At 40.4% G+C, this 22,234-nt stretch overlaps 1 protein-coding gene across 1 annotated transcript; it reads left to right on the forward strand.

Moving 5' to 3' along the window:
• The first annotated feature begins 538 nt into the window (after positions 1-538).
• Positions 539-15,938, forward strand: LOC139477369 (potassium voltage-gated channel protein egl-36-like). Its single transcript, XM_071259928.1, has 3 exons — positions 539-748; positions 8,128-8,603; positions 14,193-15,938. The coding sequence occupies exons 2-3, from the start codon at positions 8,154-8,156 to the stop codon at positions 15,021-15,023; spliced, it is 1,281 nt and encodes a 426-aa protein (XP_071116029.1). The 5' UTR covers positions 539-748; positions 8,128-8,153; the 3' UTR covers positions 15,024-15,938.
• Positions 15,939-22,234: the final 6,296 nt, after the last annotated feature.

Raw genomic sequence — 22,234 nt, forward strand, 5'->3', positions numbered from 1 at the left:
TCCACTGCCATACAAACTGGTCTTGTCTGATGACAGTGTCACTATTCCCACGTGATGTCCCATGTAGTATTCACCGTCAGCTGTCAGCTGTTCTCAATGTTACGCCTGTCAATCAATGTACGTATTTTTTTGACGGACGATCATTATGACGGGGAGAATTTATTGCAGTGTTTGGGACACTCAGACGCAGCAACCCTTTGATCAACGATGGTTCCTGATAAGCAAACATTTTATTCCGCCATCTGTTTTCACTGCATTGTGAAAAGTCGTGATTATCACACACTGATAGGAATTTAATGTGCCCAGTATTAACAACGAGACTTGGAACACACCAAACATATAAAATAGATATTACATTTATTAATGGAATTTGTTTGTGTGATAAATGACAATTTCTCTTTTTTTACCTTTTTATAACAACATACGAACATTTATTTGATGAAAATGTCAGGCGAAACGTAACACCATATATTCCCTGAACGCGACAGGATCGATTGGCTATAAATCCCAGCCATGCTTGTTAACGGAGGCACTGTGGTGTAGGGGCTACGGACGGTACTTCAGTGGCTGTACATTCGTTGACGGCGGCTTCAACCCTATTCTGCAACTTCACCGACGGTTTGCCATGGGACAAGGAGAACCACGTGCTGAAACATTGCGTTTAGAACACCTACGCTCTCACTCCGTTTGAGAGAGCCATTCTGTACATGGTCCTTACGTATAAGGTCCTTTCGACACGAAGTGATTCGTAAGTATGCCCATTTTATGTAGGATACTTTAAAGGCGGATTCACAAGTTTGCAAACACAGGTTGGCGGTAAACTCCGGAACCTTTGCCAACTAGTGTTTCCACACGACAAATATATATATTGTTGTTGCATGTTTCCTCTTCACTTGTCTCAAATGCCGACGCCATTTTTTGATATACTTAATTAAAAATAATATGATCTCTAGGCAGTTGTAAGAAATCAATTTCTGTTTGGCAACTATTCACACGTCAAAGTCGAGCTCTAAAATGATGGCTAAAATATTGGTGTTGGGTTGGAGTTGGGGATTGGTCGCGGAATGTAGTTAAGGATAAGGAACGCGTTCGGCAGCTTGAACTCTGAGAGCTTCTAAGGTTTCGGGACAGCCTCCGTGGTCTAATGGTAGAGCGTCCGCCCGGAGAGCGGAAGGTCCGGGGTTCGATCCTCAGCCGCGTCATACCAAAGGACGTTCAAAGATGGTACTTGTTGTAACCCTGTATGGCGCTCGGCATTAAGGGGCTAAAACAAGGACTGGTCGGCTTGGAGTCAGTATACTGTGTCTGTGTGGGGTATTCATGTTAAACTGCGGCATGGTATCTCAGTGAGCTAGCACTATAAATCGGCATCAGTCCGGACTAGTACAAGCAGCCACACACACATACTTGGACGCGACGTTAAACCCCATTTCACCTCACCTCTAAGGTGTCGGGCAGGACCGACAGCCCAGAAGCTCTAGTCGGCCCTGCCCGAAACTGAAGCACATGTGGTGTCTCCTTAGGCAAGGGACCTTGTTCGAAATATGCCTCTGTCACCAGCAGTGAGTGGGTACCCGGTAGAAAGAGATGTGTTAATGTGACTACAAACTTTTCGTCCCAAAGGCAACTTCGGTTGTATACTCCCCAGTGAGCTGAGAATTTAAATTGCGTGTACACTGACCCGTTAGACGGGTTAACAATGTAGCGCTCTGAGAATGTTGTGGGTGGGTACCCGGGTTTGCTACCAGGAATACAGCCCTTCTGACAATCTGGGTAATGTGGCGCATCATGAATATACGCATTATTTTTACTAACACTTCTCCGGGATCTTAATGTGGATTTTCCAGCACACGTTTGATGTTGATATGTCGCATCCTCTAATATTAGAAAATATTAGCTCAGGTATGGTGCTGAATACCCCAAGGTTAGAATCATCGAGTGAGTGAGTGGAGTTACACGCCGCTTTGTATTCCATTTATACCACGGCGTGTCAGCTCGATGTGGGAGGAATGACCGAAGGGATGCAGGTCTCAGACGTTTACCACTTTGATGAAACCCACGAGCATGGGTATGGTGCTGACAAATCTAGAAACATAATCGGGGCGAACCGTCTGGAATTGGAAGCAGAGGCACTGCTATGGCTGGCAACCTAGGCGGATCTAGGAATTGAACCCAAACTAATAGAATTCCGGCGCGCCCGATGGTGGCATTTTTGCACAGGAATATATGACTTGTATGGATAGTGATGTACATTTTATATAGTTAAGTTAATCCTTTAACAGTGTATTTCTGTAATTCATTGCATGAAATGCATATGCTGTAACACATTTTCAGTAGACAGCAATTCGTGAAATTTATAAATATCTGGTTTTCTGTACATATAAGGGAGCAAATGTTCTCAACGCAAATGTTCTAATGTTCTAGGCATATACGAAGAACTGATAATCACTTTTTTTTCATTTATCGTATTAATTTCCTTTAGTATCTTAGATTTGGCTTCAATGTCGTTAGTCGCATCCATGTCCTCGGTTAACTGATTAATCTTAGATATGAGTTCAGTTTCATCTCTTTCTCGTTGGCGCTTTTTATAAGATGAATATTTAATAGTCTCGCCCCTTATCTGCCAGAGAAGAATTTCGAAAAACATCTGGTCGTCTATGGTAAAGTCACTGTCAGTAGAGTCATAGTTCTTGTATTGTAAAAATATTTCGGATATTGTTTTTATTGACAATAGCTACATAGTCTTTGTCCCTGAGAAGCGAGTTATTAAATTTCCAGAATCCTGCCCCCTGTCTATTTCAGATAAAGTAAATGACATTGATACTGGAGAGTGGTCCGACATAAAGCTTGGCTCTATTTGAGTAGCTGTAATAGACGGGATCATATTAGACACAAGAAAGTAATCAAGTCTAGCTTGCTTCACTTTTAATTCCATGTGTGTAGCAAAGTTTGCATTCTGTCAATCCTTTTGGTACATTTTTGCATCTTCCTTGTTCATCCTGAAGCCTATGAGAAGAACATTTTATTCGTTGAAAGTATTTTCCAAAATACTGAAGTGATTTCAAAAGATACTCTTCGATTTTAAACTGGGACTTGAAACTTACAAGGTATCCGATATTGGTGATAATAGAAGTGTCTCGTACCATTTCTGAATATACGTATCCTTCGGTCTTTGGGTGAATAAAGGATATTCTACGTCTTGGCTTTGCCATACATACCCAAAACCCAGTTTCTTAGTTTCAAAAACAGGTTTCTTAATAGACGATACCCAGTTTACATTCCGCGACTCTCGTATGTACACCACCTTCATATCATAACACTATTTGGGATATCTATAGGAAGGCTTGGTAATAATCGTAACAAATATTTCATCATTTTTACCTGTGCATTTGACAATAAAGGGAATATATCTGTTACACCATAAAGCGTTGCATTTGGAGGGTTGGTTTTAACTCCCAGAAGTCACGTACAAGCAGATGTAATGTTGTCACGCCTTATTCCTCAGCACCATGTAACAGAATCGGATTTATTTTTCTATCAAATACTTTAAAAAACACATTAAAATGGATGCCAGCAAAAGTAAACAGATGTTTTCACACACACGCGAAGTGATACTTAGCATTAACTGCACGGCAATGTAACGTCAATACGTAGGGATGGTGGGAGTTGATGTGTCGTGAACACGCACTGGGTGTGGCACACACCTACCCACGTAGTCCCGCATTCGTTACACTGTTCATGTCCACCATGAGTGTGTGTGAGTGTGTGAGTGTGTGTGAGTGTGTGAGCGGTGGGAGCATGTGACAAATATACAAAGTTAAATAATATTCAGGGACTCGGAGGGGTTGCTTCTTTTTTTTGTGCTTTTTTTCTAATTTTGGGGGGCGTGGGATGGGCTGGGGATGTGGGCTGGGGGGGGGGGGGGGGGGTGGGGGGTGGGGGTGGGGTGTGTGTGCAGTCCTAAGACAACCCTACCCGCACAACCACCACCAACGCTACCAGTCGCTTACCTTGCATGTTCAATAGTCACCTGGCGTCAATTTAGCATGGAATCGCAGCTTGTCGGACCCAAACATCGATCATTTTTTTAATTACATCCCTCCTTCCCTTCATTGTCAACAAAATGTTCAGTGAATTACGCACTGATTCTACACGCATAACTGTATCAACTTGCTTATATTTGTATCACATTACGAAAAGGTTACCACCCTTCCTTTAAATTGTACCAAACGCCAATCAAACGAAGGGGTTCCTGTTCAATATTTTATCTTCAATTACATCAAATCGCCCACTCCTAACTCCCAGGGTCTGTGACTTCCTACTTGGCTCACGTTTGGAGTTTGTCGACTGCAACGCCGCAGTAAGTCCTCATAGTCACTGTCAATCACAGGTACATTGAACCCAGGCCAGGTGTCACGCTCAATCTGCGGGAATGGCACTGCGACTTATCGCTAAGTGCTTAATGGGAAAACACCTACATTAAATGTTACCGTGAGTTGCCATAGCGACAGGGGTACATACTGTTTGATCAGTAGACAGTACGGACTCGCTCACGCGTCATAGAGGCTACTAAATGTGATTACAGTTCTTGTACTCTTTTTTTTTCTTTTTTTTGTACTTGTACTTCGTTTACCACCACATTACATTCTGAACGTGCATTTAAATAGGTAAACCTGATGCCACTGTAAAGTTATAGGTAAATTATATAGCCTAGTGGATGTGCAATATCTACGTTTTGATCATTGGGTTGGACATTCGTGAACGATCGTACAGTCAAACTGTCAAAGTTTTCTCAGTGTTTGATAAAACGCTAAGTTCAAGATAAAAGGGTCTCCATGATCAGAAAAAAACGTTTTTGTATACATTCGTGCTTGGTAATTTCCATGGTTTTCCCCAGGAATGTGGTAGTAGTCCATCAGTGTTGACGTCATTTCAAGAATACAGTCTCGTGAAAAACGTATGAACGTCAAATAATGTCGTTCATTGGCTTATGAACCTCAGTTTCGGGTTCATGTGACCGGTCTTTCTTCCAATGGAAACCGTATATCGTGTTAACTTCAAATAAAGAGATTATATGAGCTCCGACGTTCATACGGTTTGGCTCTCACTCCATGAAGGTCGATTCTCCAATGAACTCACGCAGTGAAAGTCAATTCTTATATTTTATATCACAATTTTTACCTCACAGGATGTAGGCCGCGATCTATACACAATATCATTTAGTACATATTTACACTGACAGCCATACAACAACCAGCTGTATCGCCGACTAAAATAGTTCCTCGTAAAGACAGGTGACGTGAGTGTATGTGTGCACAACTTGCTCTTCAGAAACATTTTACGCAACACATATATTCAATAATATCACCATTAGATGAGAAAGGTATGTTAAGAACTACCTTAGTACGTCAGTCATAATGACAGCGCGTCGTAATACATTTACAACAAGTACAAGACGTCAAAATGGCCGACACGATAAACGTGACGGGAGAGATTTCGGAACTTGTTAATGTACCTGTGACGGTTGTATGTTTTAGTCATCATTGATTAATTGGCCGATCATTGAAAGGCGATTAAAGATGTGTCAAATAGACACTAGGGTTAACTCATAGATTGCTGTAGACTGTCACTGTCAGCCTAGATACGGATCGAGTCGATACTACGATAGTTTCGATGGGCATTTCTTCATTTTGTTCACTAGGATGGGTCGTAGCGAGGATGTTCGTGAACGATCGTGCATTTAAACTCACTGACGTTTTTCAATGTATACCAAAACGCCGAGATCAAGATTTAAGGGTCTAAATGATCAGACAGAACGCTTCTGTTTGGATTCGTGCTAGGGAATTCCCAGGGGTTTCCCTAGGAAAATAGTCCGTCAGTGTTGACGTCATTTCACATCGTGTCGTTCATATACCGATTATGTTTCTAGGTTTGTCAGCACCATACCCGTGCTCGTGGGTTTCACCGAAGTGGTAAACGTCTGAGACCTGCATCACTTGGGGCTCTCCTCCCACATCAAGCTGACACGCCGTGATATAACTGGAATACTGTTAAAAGCGGCGTTAAACCCACTCACTCACTCACTTATATCAAACATGGTTGAATTCGGAGAAATCACGGGAATACGTAGATTCAGGAAGTAGGCAACATATTCTCTTGATATCTACTTTACTTATACTACTGCTACTGCCATGCCTGCGGATATCAATACATAACACATGAAACACACCTTTCACATAGCCATTCTATGTAATTCCATCAAGCTGATAGCTGAAGCTATTATGCATCAATAAATCACACATCCTGTTCTGCACGGTACCGACATGGGCACATGTTTACCAGGGATGGTGGGACGATACCATCAGCACGCAGGGCCCTAGAGATAATGTAAATGCTCACAGAGACACTGTTGTTAATGCACGACTGGATGCATAGTATAACAGGTACGGCAGTTCAATGCCGAAATGGATCAATATTGCATTCCCTTTGAAATGAATATACATGTATTCAGCTTTGTTAGTCCCAGGCAAGGGAGTTCACTCTCCCCGAGGCAAGGGAGTTCACTCTTCCCGAGGCAAGGGAGTTCACTCTTCCCGAGGCAAAGGTGTTCACTCTTCCCCAAGCTCCTTCCCAGCGCGTGACACCTTCGTTACACTCTCGGTAACATATAGAGAGCTCCGGGAACGGACTATCGCTGTCAGGAGCTTGACTCTTCCCGAGGCAAGGGAGTTCACTCTTCCCGACGTAAGGGAGTGCACTGACTATTAAACAGTACATTGAAAACCGGACTTTTATAGTCAGTTACCTCCCTTGCCTTGAGGAGGATGCTTTGTCATGAAACTAATGTAATGGAGAAGTCACGACTTCCACTCAGTCTGTTAATTTCGGAATCAACAAATTCGAGTGATTTCTCTGGCTTTATATAAACCATGTTCTGGTTGGTATATGATTCATAATTTTGCATATTCCGATAATGACCTATAGTTGCGTCGGTTTTATGTGTTAAAATGCAAAAGCGGTCTAAGAATTCTTGGTTCAGAATCAACTGCACCAATGGCGTGATTTCGTCGTGACGGTTTTAACAACGGTGCCTCATGAATCATCACTGTCACATGAGTTTGTGAGTGTGGTTTATGTGGTTTAGAAATATTGAATAATATTACAGCGGTGACTCCAGAAATGGGCTTCACGCATTGAACCCATGATGGGAACGGAACGCCGGGGCTTAGCGTGACGAGCGAACGTTTCAGCCACCAAGTTCCGCCACATTAACTTAACTGTCCGGAAAAGAGAGTATACACTCGATAATTGGATTGCACCAAAACGTTACAAACGTCATCAAAACGTTATTGGACTGGAGACACTCGCCGAAACACTGCAAAGTTAAGGTCAAAAACACAACCATGACACCCGTATTTAATACACCTCCATCGCATGACCATTTATTTGTTTCTTGAATATTAGCCACCATCAAACATGAGTCAATATTTTCTTTTGCCCCAATCTCATTAAAATCAGATCTTAGTTCGCGCTTTCGCTAAACAAAGATCTGAGGACATCCCATTACGGGTCACGTCAGAACGACCTTTCATCCAACCAATCAGAGCGTCGCTTACTAGATCATGAAAGTGACAGTCGTAATGTGTTTTCTAATCATGCAACCACGATATATTTAACACGGGATATTCCGAACGACAGTTACGGGTTTTATGATTATATCCATACAATCTGGGCCATCTATAAGCCATTCCAGAATGTTCTTCTTATCAGTTTTAATTTTTTTTAATCGAGAATATGTCAAAATATGTGTCGAAGCGTAGTCGCCAGTTTGAAACTAGTGTCGTAAAGCTCGAGAAAGCTGCCCTCTGATTGGCCAATGTCGATTTCTTGTCAGTCCTTTCATTGGTCGGTCAAATTTCGCGAAAGGTCGTTCTGACGTGACCCGTAATGGGATGTCCTCAGATCTTTGTTTAGCGGTAGCGAAGACTAAGATCTGATTTTAATGAGATTGCTTTTGCCTGACAGTGTATACGAACCGGTATACATTATCGAAAATATGCCTTCGACATTGACTTTGACTAACTCTAAGAACGGTGATAGTTTATTTAATTTCTTTTCTTTCAATAGGCATCGCACCAGTCGATGTGACAGCAATGGAGAAAGTTAGGATCTGTGTTGGAGGGACTCATTTTGTCACTACCAGAGACACATTAAATAAGTATCCAAGAACACGATTGGCTGAACTGAATAAGTCATGTGATAATTTTGACGAATCAGAAAATGAGTATTATTTCGACCGGGATCCTGCTGTGTTTGCTTGCATTCTCAACTTGTACAGGACAAAAGAACTTCATGTTACTCAAGCCTTGTGTGGGAATGCTGTCAGAAATGAGCTCAGTTTTTGGAAGATCCCTGAAACAGTTATCGCCCCCTGTTGTTGGCGGACTCTCCACCAGGTGGACCAGGACAAGGAAATACTGGATTCTTTGAATGAAGGCAGCAAGAAGGTCATTATGGAAGACACCTCTTTCAGGTGTTGTCAGTCTTTGCGCTTGCGTGTATGGAAGTGCATGGAACAGCCAAATTCTTCCCTGACAGCAAAGGTAAATCTTAATTGTGAATGTTTTTGTTTGTTTGTTGTTTAACGCCGTTTAACAACAATTTAGCAATATGGCTGCTGCAGGTAAAAACAAAGTCTGGAGACCAGTGGTTGATGTTATGAGCATGGCCCCACGTAGTTGAGGTACGAGTACACCAATCAACCTGTTTCTGTGAACCTCGTTTGCCCGATCGCTTGACGTTCCTATTATTGTTTGCTACTGTATTGAATCCCAAATATGTGTTATCTTTTTAAAAATTGCTTAAAGATTATTTATTTCCTATTTCTGCATACATTGTGTAATTCTCTATATAAGAAGTACGTCTTTGTTTGTTGATACTTGATTTGAGTTTTCTATTCAATATAACTTATTTCTTCGGTGGGCGGTCGGGTAGCCTAGTGGTTAAAGCGTTCGCTCGTCACGCCGAAGACACGGGTTCGATTCCAGACATGGGTACAATGTGTGAAACCCATTCTGGTGTCCCCCGCCGTGATATTGCTGGAATATTGCTAAAAGCGGCGTAAAACCATACTCACTCACTTATTTCTTCGGACCAGGTCACTTTGTCATGATTCATGGGTAATTTTTAAAATTCAGACTTGCTACAAATTAGTATTTTTATTTTGTGTATGGAATGATGATCAGAAGGTAAAGAACTGTCCTTGGTTACTTTTTTTAATCAGCAATTGTTTTAGTTGCTTCGTAGTATTTAAGCATTTCCCTTTGAATCAGTTTAAAATCACTGATTAATTCATTTCTACTTTGTAAATAATTTGTTTTGTGATTTAAGACATTCACTGGATTGTTGTGTTTTCCTTTAAACCAAAAATAATATTTTCCTTTGTAAACTGCACCTTTCCTTCCGTTATATTTCCAAACCAACTGGTCACTTCCTTCCAAACATGTATACCAAACATTCGTCACCACTCGCCCCTTTCCGTAACCTGCAAGAAGACTCGTCCCCCTATCGATGAATGTTATGTGCGAAAATACGTCAAACCAATCAGAATGCGCGTATGGTTTCAAGATCTTCGTCAAAGAATCCCTCAGAAATAATTTTTGATTTTACATATCTCTTGCATCTTAAAATATACCCAAGACAGAGTTAAATGTGTTCAATCATAACACGAGTTGGTCACGAATGGTATACCAAACTTACCGAGGCAAGGGCGTTAACTCCATAAAAGTGGAAACTGGACTTTTATGGTCAGTTAACTCCCTTTCCTCGGGAAGATGTCCATATACTTACAGATTGAGAACATTCGCAAAACATATGAATGATTGTTTCAATTCACTTCTTTGCAGATTGGGCATAATGGAGAGTCTATATATCAAATTATGTGTAAAACACTTTTTGTTGTAGGCATACAATGAGATATTTATTTTGAAACTATCTTAGATTATTCCTCGAGAATAGATTATTTAATTTTGGTAGGAGTAGAGATTTCAATACTACAGTTCTGCCTCCTGTTGTCAAAGTTCGAATATTTTAAGTTGATCCGTAAAATTCATATTAACTATTTCAAGGAGTTCAATATCAAAATCTATACCTGATAATTTAAATTTTGTTTTGTGACCAATCCAGCTACTATTCATCACAAAGTTTATAGCGGGACTAGTCCAGATTAGATTAGTTTTGTCTGTCAGAAAATCCAGCAAAACAATTTAGTGTATTCATCGCTGCACAGAGGCATTTTGGGGGCACGGGTGGCCCAGTCGTCTAAGGCGCCGCGATTCGCTGTGCAGAATTGCGTCCCTTTGGGCACGCCAGAAAACTATGATTGTGGGTTCGAATTCAGGTTCGCCCCAATTATGTTTCTAGGTTTGTCAGTACCATACCCGTGTTCGTGGGTTTCACCAATGTGGTAAACGTCTGAGACCTGCAACACTTCGGGCTTTCCTCCCACATTAAGCTGACACGCCGTGATGTAACTGTAATACTGTTAAAAGCGGCGTTAAACCCAACTCACTCACTCACAGAGGCATTTTTCTGATCCATCTAATGTAAGTGTAGTGTCGTCTTCAAATATAGCTAGAATATACTCCACATTACCGATCTTAGTGTATGGGTAATTCCTGTATCTTTTTTGTCCTTCCTTATCATTGAAGTTTTATATTTCATATTTCAACGTATAAAATAAACATATACGGTGAAACTGGGTCTCCTTGGCGACAACCTCTTGTGGCATTAAAGAAATAGTTCCAAATTCATATATCAAAACACTTAATTGTATTTCATCAAAAAAAGGTTTTCATCCATTTTTGAATATTTGGCCCGAAATTAAAAAATTGCAGCATGTTTTGAATAAAATTTCTATCAATATCTGTCAAAAGCCTTTTCAAAGTCTATTAATACCAGGAGTCCCGGAAGCTGATAAGATTCAGTGTAGTTCATCATATCATAAATAAATCTAGTTATTTTCCTATATGACGCTGCCATGAACAAAACCTTTCCGATCTTCATTTATAATCAAAGGCAATAGTTTTTTAATCCTATTTGATATAAGAGTTGATGCCAATTTATACGAAACATTTAGGAGTGATATTGGCCGCCAATTTTTCAAAAAGTTCTTTTTGGAGGCATGTTATCAGTCCTTGTTTTTTTACCAGAAGACAATGGTCTATTTCGATAAGAAAAATTTAATGGGTTCATTTTATATATATATGCTTAGATCATTCCAGAAAAAGAAAAAGAAACAAAAAAAACTTCAAAATGAATAAGTGGTACCGTAGAGTACAGGGCCTGGGTTTTTTCATTTGATATTTTTATATTGCTTTAAGAGTTTCTTCATGTGGTAACCCCCGTTCCAAGGTCTGTGAAACATTTGTCTTATTATTTTGTCACTTCTGTTTCGGCAAATAGTTCAGAATGTAGGCTATCTTGAATTTACATGAATCCACATATTATTACCGATGAGATGAGACACACTACTGGAAACAATAACGCTTCTAACATGATATGTACATATCCTCAGTGATGAATACATATATAAATACCTTTCTTAGCTAAATATACAACGTGAACGCTAGAGAAGAATCAGTCCGGATTTTCTGACGAAAACATTCCATTCGGATCACAAGGCAAATTAGCACTGAAAGTTATGTGAATGTATCAGTGAAAATCTGTGATGATACCAGATGTTCGTTCAAGCAAGTGGCAAGCATATCCTGCCCTACCAGTAGCAGCAGCCATTCCCACAATTTGCATAAAATTGTTGCCGGACTATTTATGGGCCTGGCTGTGTTTATTTTATAATGCAGCCTTAATGTTATTTTTTTCTTTATGTGTCTATTCATTGATATATTTTTTTAAATTGTGTATGAACATTCATTGTATGTTCTGGCATTGATATTTTTTTGATGATATTTTTTTGTTATATATACTCTTCAAAAAAAGAAACTTGACATAGATGTAAAACCACTTTTTGCCAAATATCTAAAATAATTACATTAAATGAGAACCAAATAAGTCAAACAGAAAGATGATGTGTCTATAATTCGCGAAAACACATGCGAAGCCTATAAACGTAGCGTTTGGGGATCAATTTTACAGCTTCATCCAAACGCAACCGCCTGTAAAAAACGTTCAGCACAGGATCCTGCATTTAGGCATGCAGGCCCCCCTGCTGAATGGGTATAAAAATACACATTAACGACTGTTCATACAGTCCTTATAACGGCAGTAGAGGCGGTGACAGAATGCCAAGACTGAATGCAGCTCAACGGAACAACGCCATTTGGAGATTACAAGCTGGAGCAACTCAGCAAGAAGTGGCCAGGCACTTTGGCGTATCCAGGCAGACAATCCCAGCACCGTGGACCCGATACAACAACACCAACACAGTTAACAACAGACCAAGGTCAGGAAGACCAGGGGTAAAAACCCAAGCACAAGATCGATACATCCGGCTGCGACACCTCCGAGACCGCACTACCACAGCCACGTCTACAACCACACAGATCCCTGGGGTACGCAGGATATCAGATCAAACGGTACGCAACAGACTGAGGGAGGCTGGACTTTTTGCACGAAGACCTGTTCGACGTCATGTATTGACCCCACGTCATCTGGCGGACCGTCTGCTTTGTACTCAGTTAGTCTGCTTACTGACGAGTCCCGTTTCCTACTCACACGTGCTGATGGGCGCGCACGTGTCTACAGACGTCGGGGTGAACGTTACGCCCCCAATTGTGTGCAGCAGGTTGTCCCATTTGGCGGCGGGATTGTCATGGTATGGGCCTGAATTCATCACGGTGGTAGGACGCCTCTCGTGCATGTGCCAGGTGCATTTACAGGTGTGCGTTACAGAGACTTGATCCTACAGCCTTACGCTCTTCCTCACGTCAACGTTCATAGCGGACAGTTCCAGCAGGACAACGCTCGACCGCATATTGCACGTGTTTGTCAGGATTTCTTACAGCACAACAACATCCAGACATTACGTTGGCCAGCCCGGTCACCAGATTTGTCCCCGATTGAGCATCTGTGGGACGAGTTGGATCGACGCGTTCGCAGAAGGAATCCACCGCCCCAAACACTTCCGGCGCTTCTTGATGCACTTCAGCATGAATGGCAGCACATCCAACAGCGTGTTATTGATTGCATCTATGGGTCGTCGGTGTCAAGCGGTGATTGATGCACGTGGTGAGCACAACCGATACTGACATTTCCTGTACCCCTGTGACATTAACTGTATCGTGTACGTGTGTCTGTCTAGATGACACGATTAATGTTTTTTTAGTACATTGATCTTCAAACAGTGTTTCAATTATGGTTTCTGTGTCCTATTTTGAAACAGTCGCATTATATAACATTTTGAATGTCAGTGTCAGGTTTCTTTTTTTCACATAATAGTTCTTAGCTTTTGACTCAGACATCACAAACACATTAGGTTACATTTGATTATGTTGTCTTTGATGTTTGCAATTTCCTCTAGGACAGCGAGAAGAAATATGAACCTTAAAACTAATCAAAAGAGATATTTAGTTAATAAAGAGCCCTCATTAGAATTGGTCTTCAACAACCCATGCTTGTCTCCCTCTTTGAAGATCCGGGTTAGAATTGGTCTTCAGCAATCCATGCTTGTCGTAATAGGCGACCACCCAGCGAGAACGGCTGGAAAGGATCGGTGACTTAGTTGATGCATGTCATCGTATACCAGTTGCGTAGATCGATGCAATAATGGTTTTCCGATTCGCCCTACCCGTCTAAACGTCTAAGACTTAAATTGCTTCAGGCTTAATTAAAGGTGGCACGCCGTGATACAACTGAAATACTGTGTGACGCCCATTCCTGGTGTCCCACGCCGTGATTTTGCTGGAATATTGCGAAAAGCGGCGTAAAACCATACTCACTCACTCACTCAAAGCGGCGTTAAAACAAAGCCACCCACATACTCTATTCTGACCATGTTTGCAGGACGTGTTTACCTTTTTCGCGAACACCCGGTGTCAAATAATTTACACCACTATTTTGCCTTTTACACCCAATGGAATCAGTTTCGTCGGATAATCGAGACTGGTTATTCCCTGGCTTTGACGTTTTAGATTTATAATTTACTCTAATCATAAAACATTGCTGTCGTGTTTCAGATCTGGAACGTCGTGCTGGCTCTGATGATACTCCTGGCCTCGATGGTCTATTGTTTGGACACAGAGCCAAGTTTTAGAATCATGCCGGAAAACGGGACCCAGGAGTACTGGAATTATGTGTACGCCCAGAAAACAAACATTGACAACAGAGTTATTCTACTCCTCTTCACGGACTATAACAAAGTAATATATGTCCTGGACTTCGTATGTCTTATCTTCTTTACTGCAGAGCTGACAGTGCATCTGCTGGTCTGCCCAATACTACGTTTGTTCTTCTGCAGCATCATCAACTGGATTGACATCTTGACCGTTCTCATAGGCTGGTCTGTGTTTACATTAGAAGAAGCCAGTAATGAGGATCTGTTCGAGGATGTCAAAACCGCGTTTTATATCTATATGGTCTTTAAGAGTCTCTATGCCATCCGAATTTTTAGGATTTTCCGCCTGATGCAGAGTAATTCCAACTTACGTATCATCTTTCTGTCCTTGATGGAATGCAAGAGGGAGCTCATCCTTCTCGTTCTTTCATTTTTCATTTTAGCAACAATATTTGGATCATTCGAGTATTTTTGTGAAGGAAAAAATGGCAAGTTTAAATCTATACCGCTTGCAATATGGTGGGCCCTGGTGACCATGACAACGGTTGGTTATGGTGACATGTACCCTACAACGGCCTGTGGATACGCCATTGGGTCTGTCTGCGCATTATTTGGTGTTTTAGCCCTAACACTTCCGGTTGCTGTTATTGCTACCCACTTCAGTGATTACTATGTAGTTAATCAGTGGAGGTCCAAGGCCAAGAAAAGAAAAGAACTGACTGTTATCTGGTGAGAGTGAGTGAGTGAGTGCGTGAGGTTTTTCGACGCTTTTAGCAATATCAGGCCGGGGGAACACCAGACAAGGGCTTCACACATTGTACACGTGTGGATAACGAACCCGGACCATCGGCGTGACATGTGAACACTTTAACCACTGGGCTACCCAACCTTCCCCTTATCTGGCAAGAATGAATACCACATGCTTTCATAGTAGGAGCATGGACCGATCATAGATTCTCCAAGAGAGAGTGATAACAGCTGATGTTGGGAATACACCATTGATTCTTCTTTGGTACTAACTTTTCAAGAGCCAGTGCTAAATGATTGCAATATATGGAAACATCATTGGTTCCGTCTGTTCTTAATTCGTCAGGTGTCAGTGCTACATGTTTACTTTGTGGATATGCCATTGTCTTTGTACAAATGCTTGCCGTAAAAGGCGACTCTGCTTGTCGTAAGAGGCAACTAACGGGATCGAATGGTCAGGCTCGCTGACTTGGTTGATGCATGTCATCGTATCCCAATTGCGTGGAACGATGCTCATAATGTCAATCACTGGATTGTCTGGTCCAGACTCGATTATTTACAGACCGACGTCACACAGCTGGTGTATTTCTGAGTGCGGCGTTAAACAACAAATAAACAAAAAATAATTCTTCAAGTGCGGGTGCCAAATGTGTATATTGTGAATACACTATTGGTTCCATCCGTGCATTAATCCTCCCAGGATAAGTGCTAAATGTATACATTGTGGCTACGCAATGCCACTTATTCTTGAAGAAGTAGTGTTATAGTGAGTGAGTGAGTTGGGTTTAACGCCGCTTTTAACAGTATTCCAGTTATATCACGGCGTGTCAGCTTAATGTGGGAAGAAAGCCCGAAGTGATGCAGGTCTGAGACGTTTACCACTTCGGTGAAACCCACGAGCACGGGTATGGTGCTGACAAACCTAGAAACATAATCGGGGCGAACCGGGATTCGAACCAACAATCATAGGTCTCTGGCGTGACCAAGGGACGCAACTCTGCACAGCGAATCGCGGCGCCTTAGACGACTGGGCCACCCGTGCTCCCAGTAGTGTTATATGTTTTCACTGTGAACATACCACTGGTGCTGTATGAACACTAATTGTTTAAGAGCCGCCTCGGGTGTAGATCGTGGTGGTGGTAGCACATATTCCACTTCTTCAGGAATCAGTGCTAAATGTATATTTTGTGGAAACACAAAAGCACTTAACCATGCACGTCTTATGTTATATGTTTACACTGAGGATACACCATTGGTTCTGTCTGTGCACCAATTTTTCAAGGATGGGTGCTGAATGTATATATTGTGAACACGCTATTTGATCCGTCAGTGCATTAATCCTGCAAGAATTAGTGCTAAATGTACATATTATGAACACACCATTGATTCTGCCTTTGTACTACGTCTTCAAGAATTAGTGCTGAATGTATACGTTATGAACACACCATTGATTTTACCTATGTGCTACGTCTTCAAGAATTAGTGCTAAATGTATACGTTATGAACACACCATTGATTTTACCTATGTACTACGTCTTCAAGAATTAGTGCTAAATGTATACGTTATGAACACACCATTGATTGTGCCTATGTACTACGTCTTCTAGAATTAGTGCTTAATGTATACGTTATGAACACACCATTGATTCTGCCTGTGTACTACGTCTTCAGGAATTAGTGCTTAATGTATACGTTATGAACACACCATTGATTCTGCCTGTGTACTACGTCTTCAGGAATTAGTGCTAAATGTATACGTTATGAACACACCATTGATTCTGCCTGTGTACTACGTCTTCAAGAATTAGTGCTAAATGTACATATTATGAACACTCCATTGATTCTGCCTATGTGCTACGTCTTAAAGAATTAGTGCTTAATGTATACGTTATGAACACACCATTGATTCTGCCTATGTGCTACGTCTTAAAGAATTAGTGCTTAATGTATACGTTATGAACACACCATTGATTCTGCCTATGTGCTACGTCTTCAAGAATTAGTGCTAAATGTACATATTATGAACACACCATTGATTCTGCCTATGTGCTACGTCTTCTAGAATTAGTGCTAAATATATACGTTATGAACACACCATTGATTCTGCCTATGTGCTACGTCTTCTAGAATTAGTGCTCAATGTATACGTTATGAACACACCATTGATTCTGCCTATGTGCTACGTCTTCTAGAATTAGTGCTCAATGTATACGTTATGAACACACCATTGATTCTGCCTATATACTACGTCTTCAGGAATTAGTGCTTAATGTATACGTTATGAACACACCATTGATTCTGCCTATGTACTACGTCTTCAAGAATTAGTGCTTAATGTATACGTTATGAACACACCATTGATTCTGCCTATATACTACGTCTTCAGGAATTAGTGCTAAATATATACGTTATGAACACACCATTGATTCTGCCTATGTGCTACGTCTTCTAGAATTAGTGCTAAATGTATACGTTATGAACACACCATTGATTCTGCCTATGTACTACGTCTTCAAGAATTAGTGCTAAATGTATACGTTATGAACACACCATTGATTCTGCCTGTGTACTACGTCTTCAAGAATTAGTGCTAAATGTATACGTTATGAACACACCATTGATTCTGCCTGTGTACTACGTCTTCAAGAATTAGTGCTAAATGTATGCGTTATGAACACACCATTGATTCTGCCTATGTGCTACGTCTTCAAGAATTAGTGCTTAATGTATACGTTATGAACACACCATTGATTCTGCCTATGTGCTACGTCTTCAAGAATTAGTGCTAAATGTACATATTATGAACACACCATTGATTCTGCCTATGTGCTACGTCTTCTAGAATTAGTGCTAAATATATACGTTATGAACACACCATTGATTCTGCCTATGTGCTACGTCTTCTAGAATTAGTGCTCAATGTATACGTTATGAACACACCATTGATTCTGCCTATGTGCTACGTCTTCTAGAATTAGTGCTCAATGTATACGTTATGAACACACCATTGATTCTGCCTATATACTACGTCTTCAGGAATTAGTGCTTAATGTATACGTTATGAACACACCATTGATTGTGCCTATGTACTACGTCTTCAAGAATTAGTGCTTAATGTATACGTTATGAACACACCATTGATTCTGCCTATATACTACGTCTTCAGGAATTAGTGCTAAATATATACGTTATGAACACACCATTGATTCTGCCTGTGTACTACGTCTTCAAGAATTAGTGCTAAATGTATGCGTTATGAACACACCATTGATTCTGCCTGTGTACTACGTCTTCTAGAATTAGTGCTTAATGTATACGTTATGAACACACCATTGATTCTGCCTATGTGCTACGTCTTAAAGAATTAGTGCTTAATGTATACGTTATGAACACACCATTGATTCTGCCTATGTGCTACGTCTTCAAGAATTAGTGCTAAATGTACATATTATGAACACACCATTGATTCTGCCTATGTGCTACGTCTTCTAGAATTAGTGCTAAATATATACGTTATGAACACACCATTGATTCTGCCTATGTGCTACGTCTTCTAGAATTAGTGCTCAATGTATACGTTATGAACACACCATTGATTCTGCCTATGTGCTACGTCTTCTAGAATTAGTGCTCAATGTATACGTTATGAACACACCATTGATTCTGCCTATATACTACGTCTTCAGGAATTAGTGCTTAATGTATACGTTATGAACACACCATTGATTCTGCCTATGTACTACGTCTTCAAGAATTAGTGCTTAATGTATACGTTATGAACACACCATTGATTCTGCCTATATACTACGTCTTCAGGAATTAGTGCTAAATATATACGTTATGAACACACCATTGATTCTGCCTATGTGCTACGTCTTCTAGAATTAGTGCTAAATGTATACGTTATGAACACACCATTGATTCTGCCTATGTACTACGTCTTCAAGAATTAGTGCTAAATGTATACGTTATGAACACACCATTGATTCTGCCTGTGTACTACGTCTTCAAGAATTAGTGCTAAATGTATACGTTATGAACACACCATTGATTCTGCCTGTGTACTACGTCTTCAAGAATTAGTGCTAAATGTATGCGTTATGAACACACCATTGATTCTGCCTATGTGCTACGTCTTCTAGAATTAGTGCTAAATATATACGTTATGAACACACCATTGATTCTGCCTATGTGCTACGTCTTCTAGAATTAGTGCTCAATGTATACGTTATGAACACACCATTGATTCTGCCTATGTGCTACGTCTTCTAGAATTAGTGCTCAATGTATACGTTATGAACACACCATTGATTCTGCCTATATACTACGTCTTCAGGAATTAGTGCTTAATGTATACGTTATGAACACACCATTGATTGTGCCTATGTACTACGTCTTCAAGAATTAGTGCTTAATGTATACGTTATGAACACACCATTGATTCTGCCTATATACTACGTCTTCAGGAATTAGTGCTAAATATATACGTTATGAACACACCATTGATTCTGCCTGTGTACTACGTCTTCAAGAATTAGTGCTAAATGTATGCGTTATGAACACACCATTGATTCTGCCTGTGTACTACGTCTTCTAGAATTAGTGCTAAATGTATGCGTTATGAACACACCATTGATTCTGCCTATGTGCTACGTCTTCTAGAATTAGTGCTAAATGTATACGTTATGAACACACCATTTATTCTGCCTATGTACCACGTCTTCAAGAATTAGTGCTATGTGTATACGTTATGAACACACCATTGATTCTGCCTATGTGCTACGTCTTCAAGAATTAGTGCTAAGTGTATACGTTATGAACACACCATTGATTCTGCCTATGTACTATGTCTTCTAGAATTAGTGCTTAATGTATACGTTATGAACACACCATTGATTCTGCCTATGTGCTACGTCTTCTAGAATTAGTGCTGAATGTATACGTTATGAACACACCATTGATTGTGCCTATGTACTACGTCTTCAAGAACTAGTGCTGAATGTATACGTTATGAACACACCATTGATTCTGCCTTTGTACTACGTCTTCAAGAATTAGTGCTAAATGTATAAGTTATGAACACACCATTGATTGTGCCTATGTACTACGTCTTCAAGAATTAGTGCTAAATGTATACGTTATGAACACACCATTGATTGTGCCTATGTACCACGTCTTCAAGAATTAGTGCTATGTGTATACGTTATGAACACACCATTGATTCTGCCTATGTGCTACGTCTTCAAGAATTAGTGCTATATGTATACGTTATGAACACACCATTGATTCTGCCTATGTGCTACGTCTTCAAGAATTAGTGCTATATGTATACGTTATGAACACACCATTGATTCTGCCTATGTGCTACGTCTTCTAGAATTAGTGCTAAATGTATACGTTATGAACACACCATTGATTGTGCCTATGTACTACGTCTTCAAGAACTAGTGCTATGTGTATACGTTATGAACACACCATTGATTCTGCCTTTGTACTACGTCTTCAAGAATTAGTGCTAAATGTATAAGTTATGAACACACCATTGATTCTGCCTATGTACTATGTCTTCAAGAATTAGTGCTAAATGTATACGTTATGAACACACCATTGATTGTGCCTATGTACTATGTCTTCAAGAACTAGTGCTGAATGTATACGTTATGAACACACCATTGATTGTGCCTATGTACTACGTCTTCAAGAACTAGTGCTGAATGTATACGTTATGAACACACCATTGATTCTGCCTTTGTACTACGTCTTCAAGAACTAGTGCTGAATGTATACGTTATGAACACACCATTGATTCTGCCTTTGTACTACGTCTTCAAGAATTAGTGCTAAATGTATAAGTTATGAACACACCATTGATTCTGCCTATGTACTATGTCTTCAAGAATTAGTGCTAAATGTACATATTATGAACACACCATTGATTCTGCCGATGTACTACGTCTTCTAGAATTAGTGCTAAATGTATACGTTATGATCACACCATTCTAATTCTGCTAGGTTTGTCATCACCATACCCGTTCTCGTGGGTTTCACCGAAGTGGTAAACGTCTGAGACCTGCATCACTTCAAGCTTTCCTCCCACATTAAGCTGACACGCCGCGATATGACTGGAATACTGTTAAAAGCGGCGTTAAACCCAACTCACTCACTATTACATTGAATATTCAAGATAATATGCATGAATGTACTCATTTGGTTTTTACAATCCTTGACGTCATGCCTCTGTTACCACCACTGCGACGTCACAATAGTCATGGCGTTACATTGTGACGACGCACGGTAGCGTCACAGGAGCTGTCACTGAAACACTTAATAGTCAGTTACAAAAGTATTGTTTTGTGTAATAAATAGACTTCAAACTTCATATCTTATTGTCGCAATGCCTTTATCCATGCAATTGGGATAGATGACATGCTTCAACCAAGACAGCAAGCCTGACCACCCGATCCCGTTAGTGGCCTCTTACGACAAGCATAGTCGCCTTTTACGGCAAGCAAGGGTTGCTGAAGACCTATTCTAACCCGGATATTCACGGGTCTTATGCTAAAGATTAACAGGTTGATTGATTTTCCCGAATCTTGGACATATGGCATCTGGTGCGTTTTTGCCGAGAAACAAAGTTTTATGCGTTGTAGAATTCTGAATACAATGGAAATAATACTCGTGATCCAGTAAGCAATTTTTAAGCAGGTGAGACATAGTTTTTAAAATATAAAATATTACGATGTTGTAGGTATATTAACAGGTGTGTCTGAAAATATGCAGTGATTTGATTGAATTGAATAAACATTGACCTAAAATATGTTATTGTCATTTCTGCACATTCGTACTTTAATTCATGCTCATTTAATATTAAACATTGGTTTATCTTACATTTGTAAATATTTACTCCCCCATCTAGGAATTGGTTGTCAAGTTCAGACTCAGTAACTTACAAATACAAAAAGTTTGGACGTTGTCTTGGCGGCACCACTCGCCACCTGAGAATCTGTTGTAAATCATGTGCTTAAAATGTGCTTAAATGTCGTTTAAGATTAACAATTTAAATGTTACCTTGATCCGGACTGATTTTGTTCGAGCATTCAAGGACTTCTTCACTTGGAGGGCGCTCTGCGGCAATGTTTTGCCTTTTAAGCGGCGTGTTCTTCAAGCCTGTCAGTAAAGACAGTGCCATTTTTCACA

Source organism: Haliotis cracherodii, unplaced genomic scaffold, assembly GCF_022045235.1.
Source record: "Haliotis cracherodii isolate W230 unplaced genomic scaffold, xgHalCrac1.p SCAF_33, whole genome shotgun sequence".
Taxonomy (NCBI): domain Eukaryota; kingdom Metazoa; phylum Mollusca; class Gastropoda; order Lepetellida; family Haliotidae; genus Haliotis; species Haliotis cracherodii.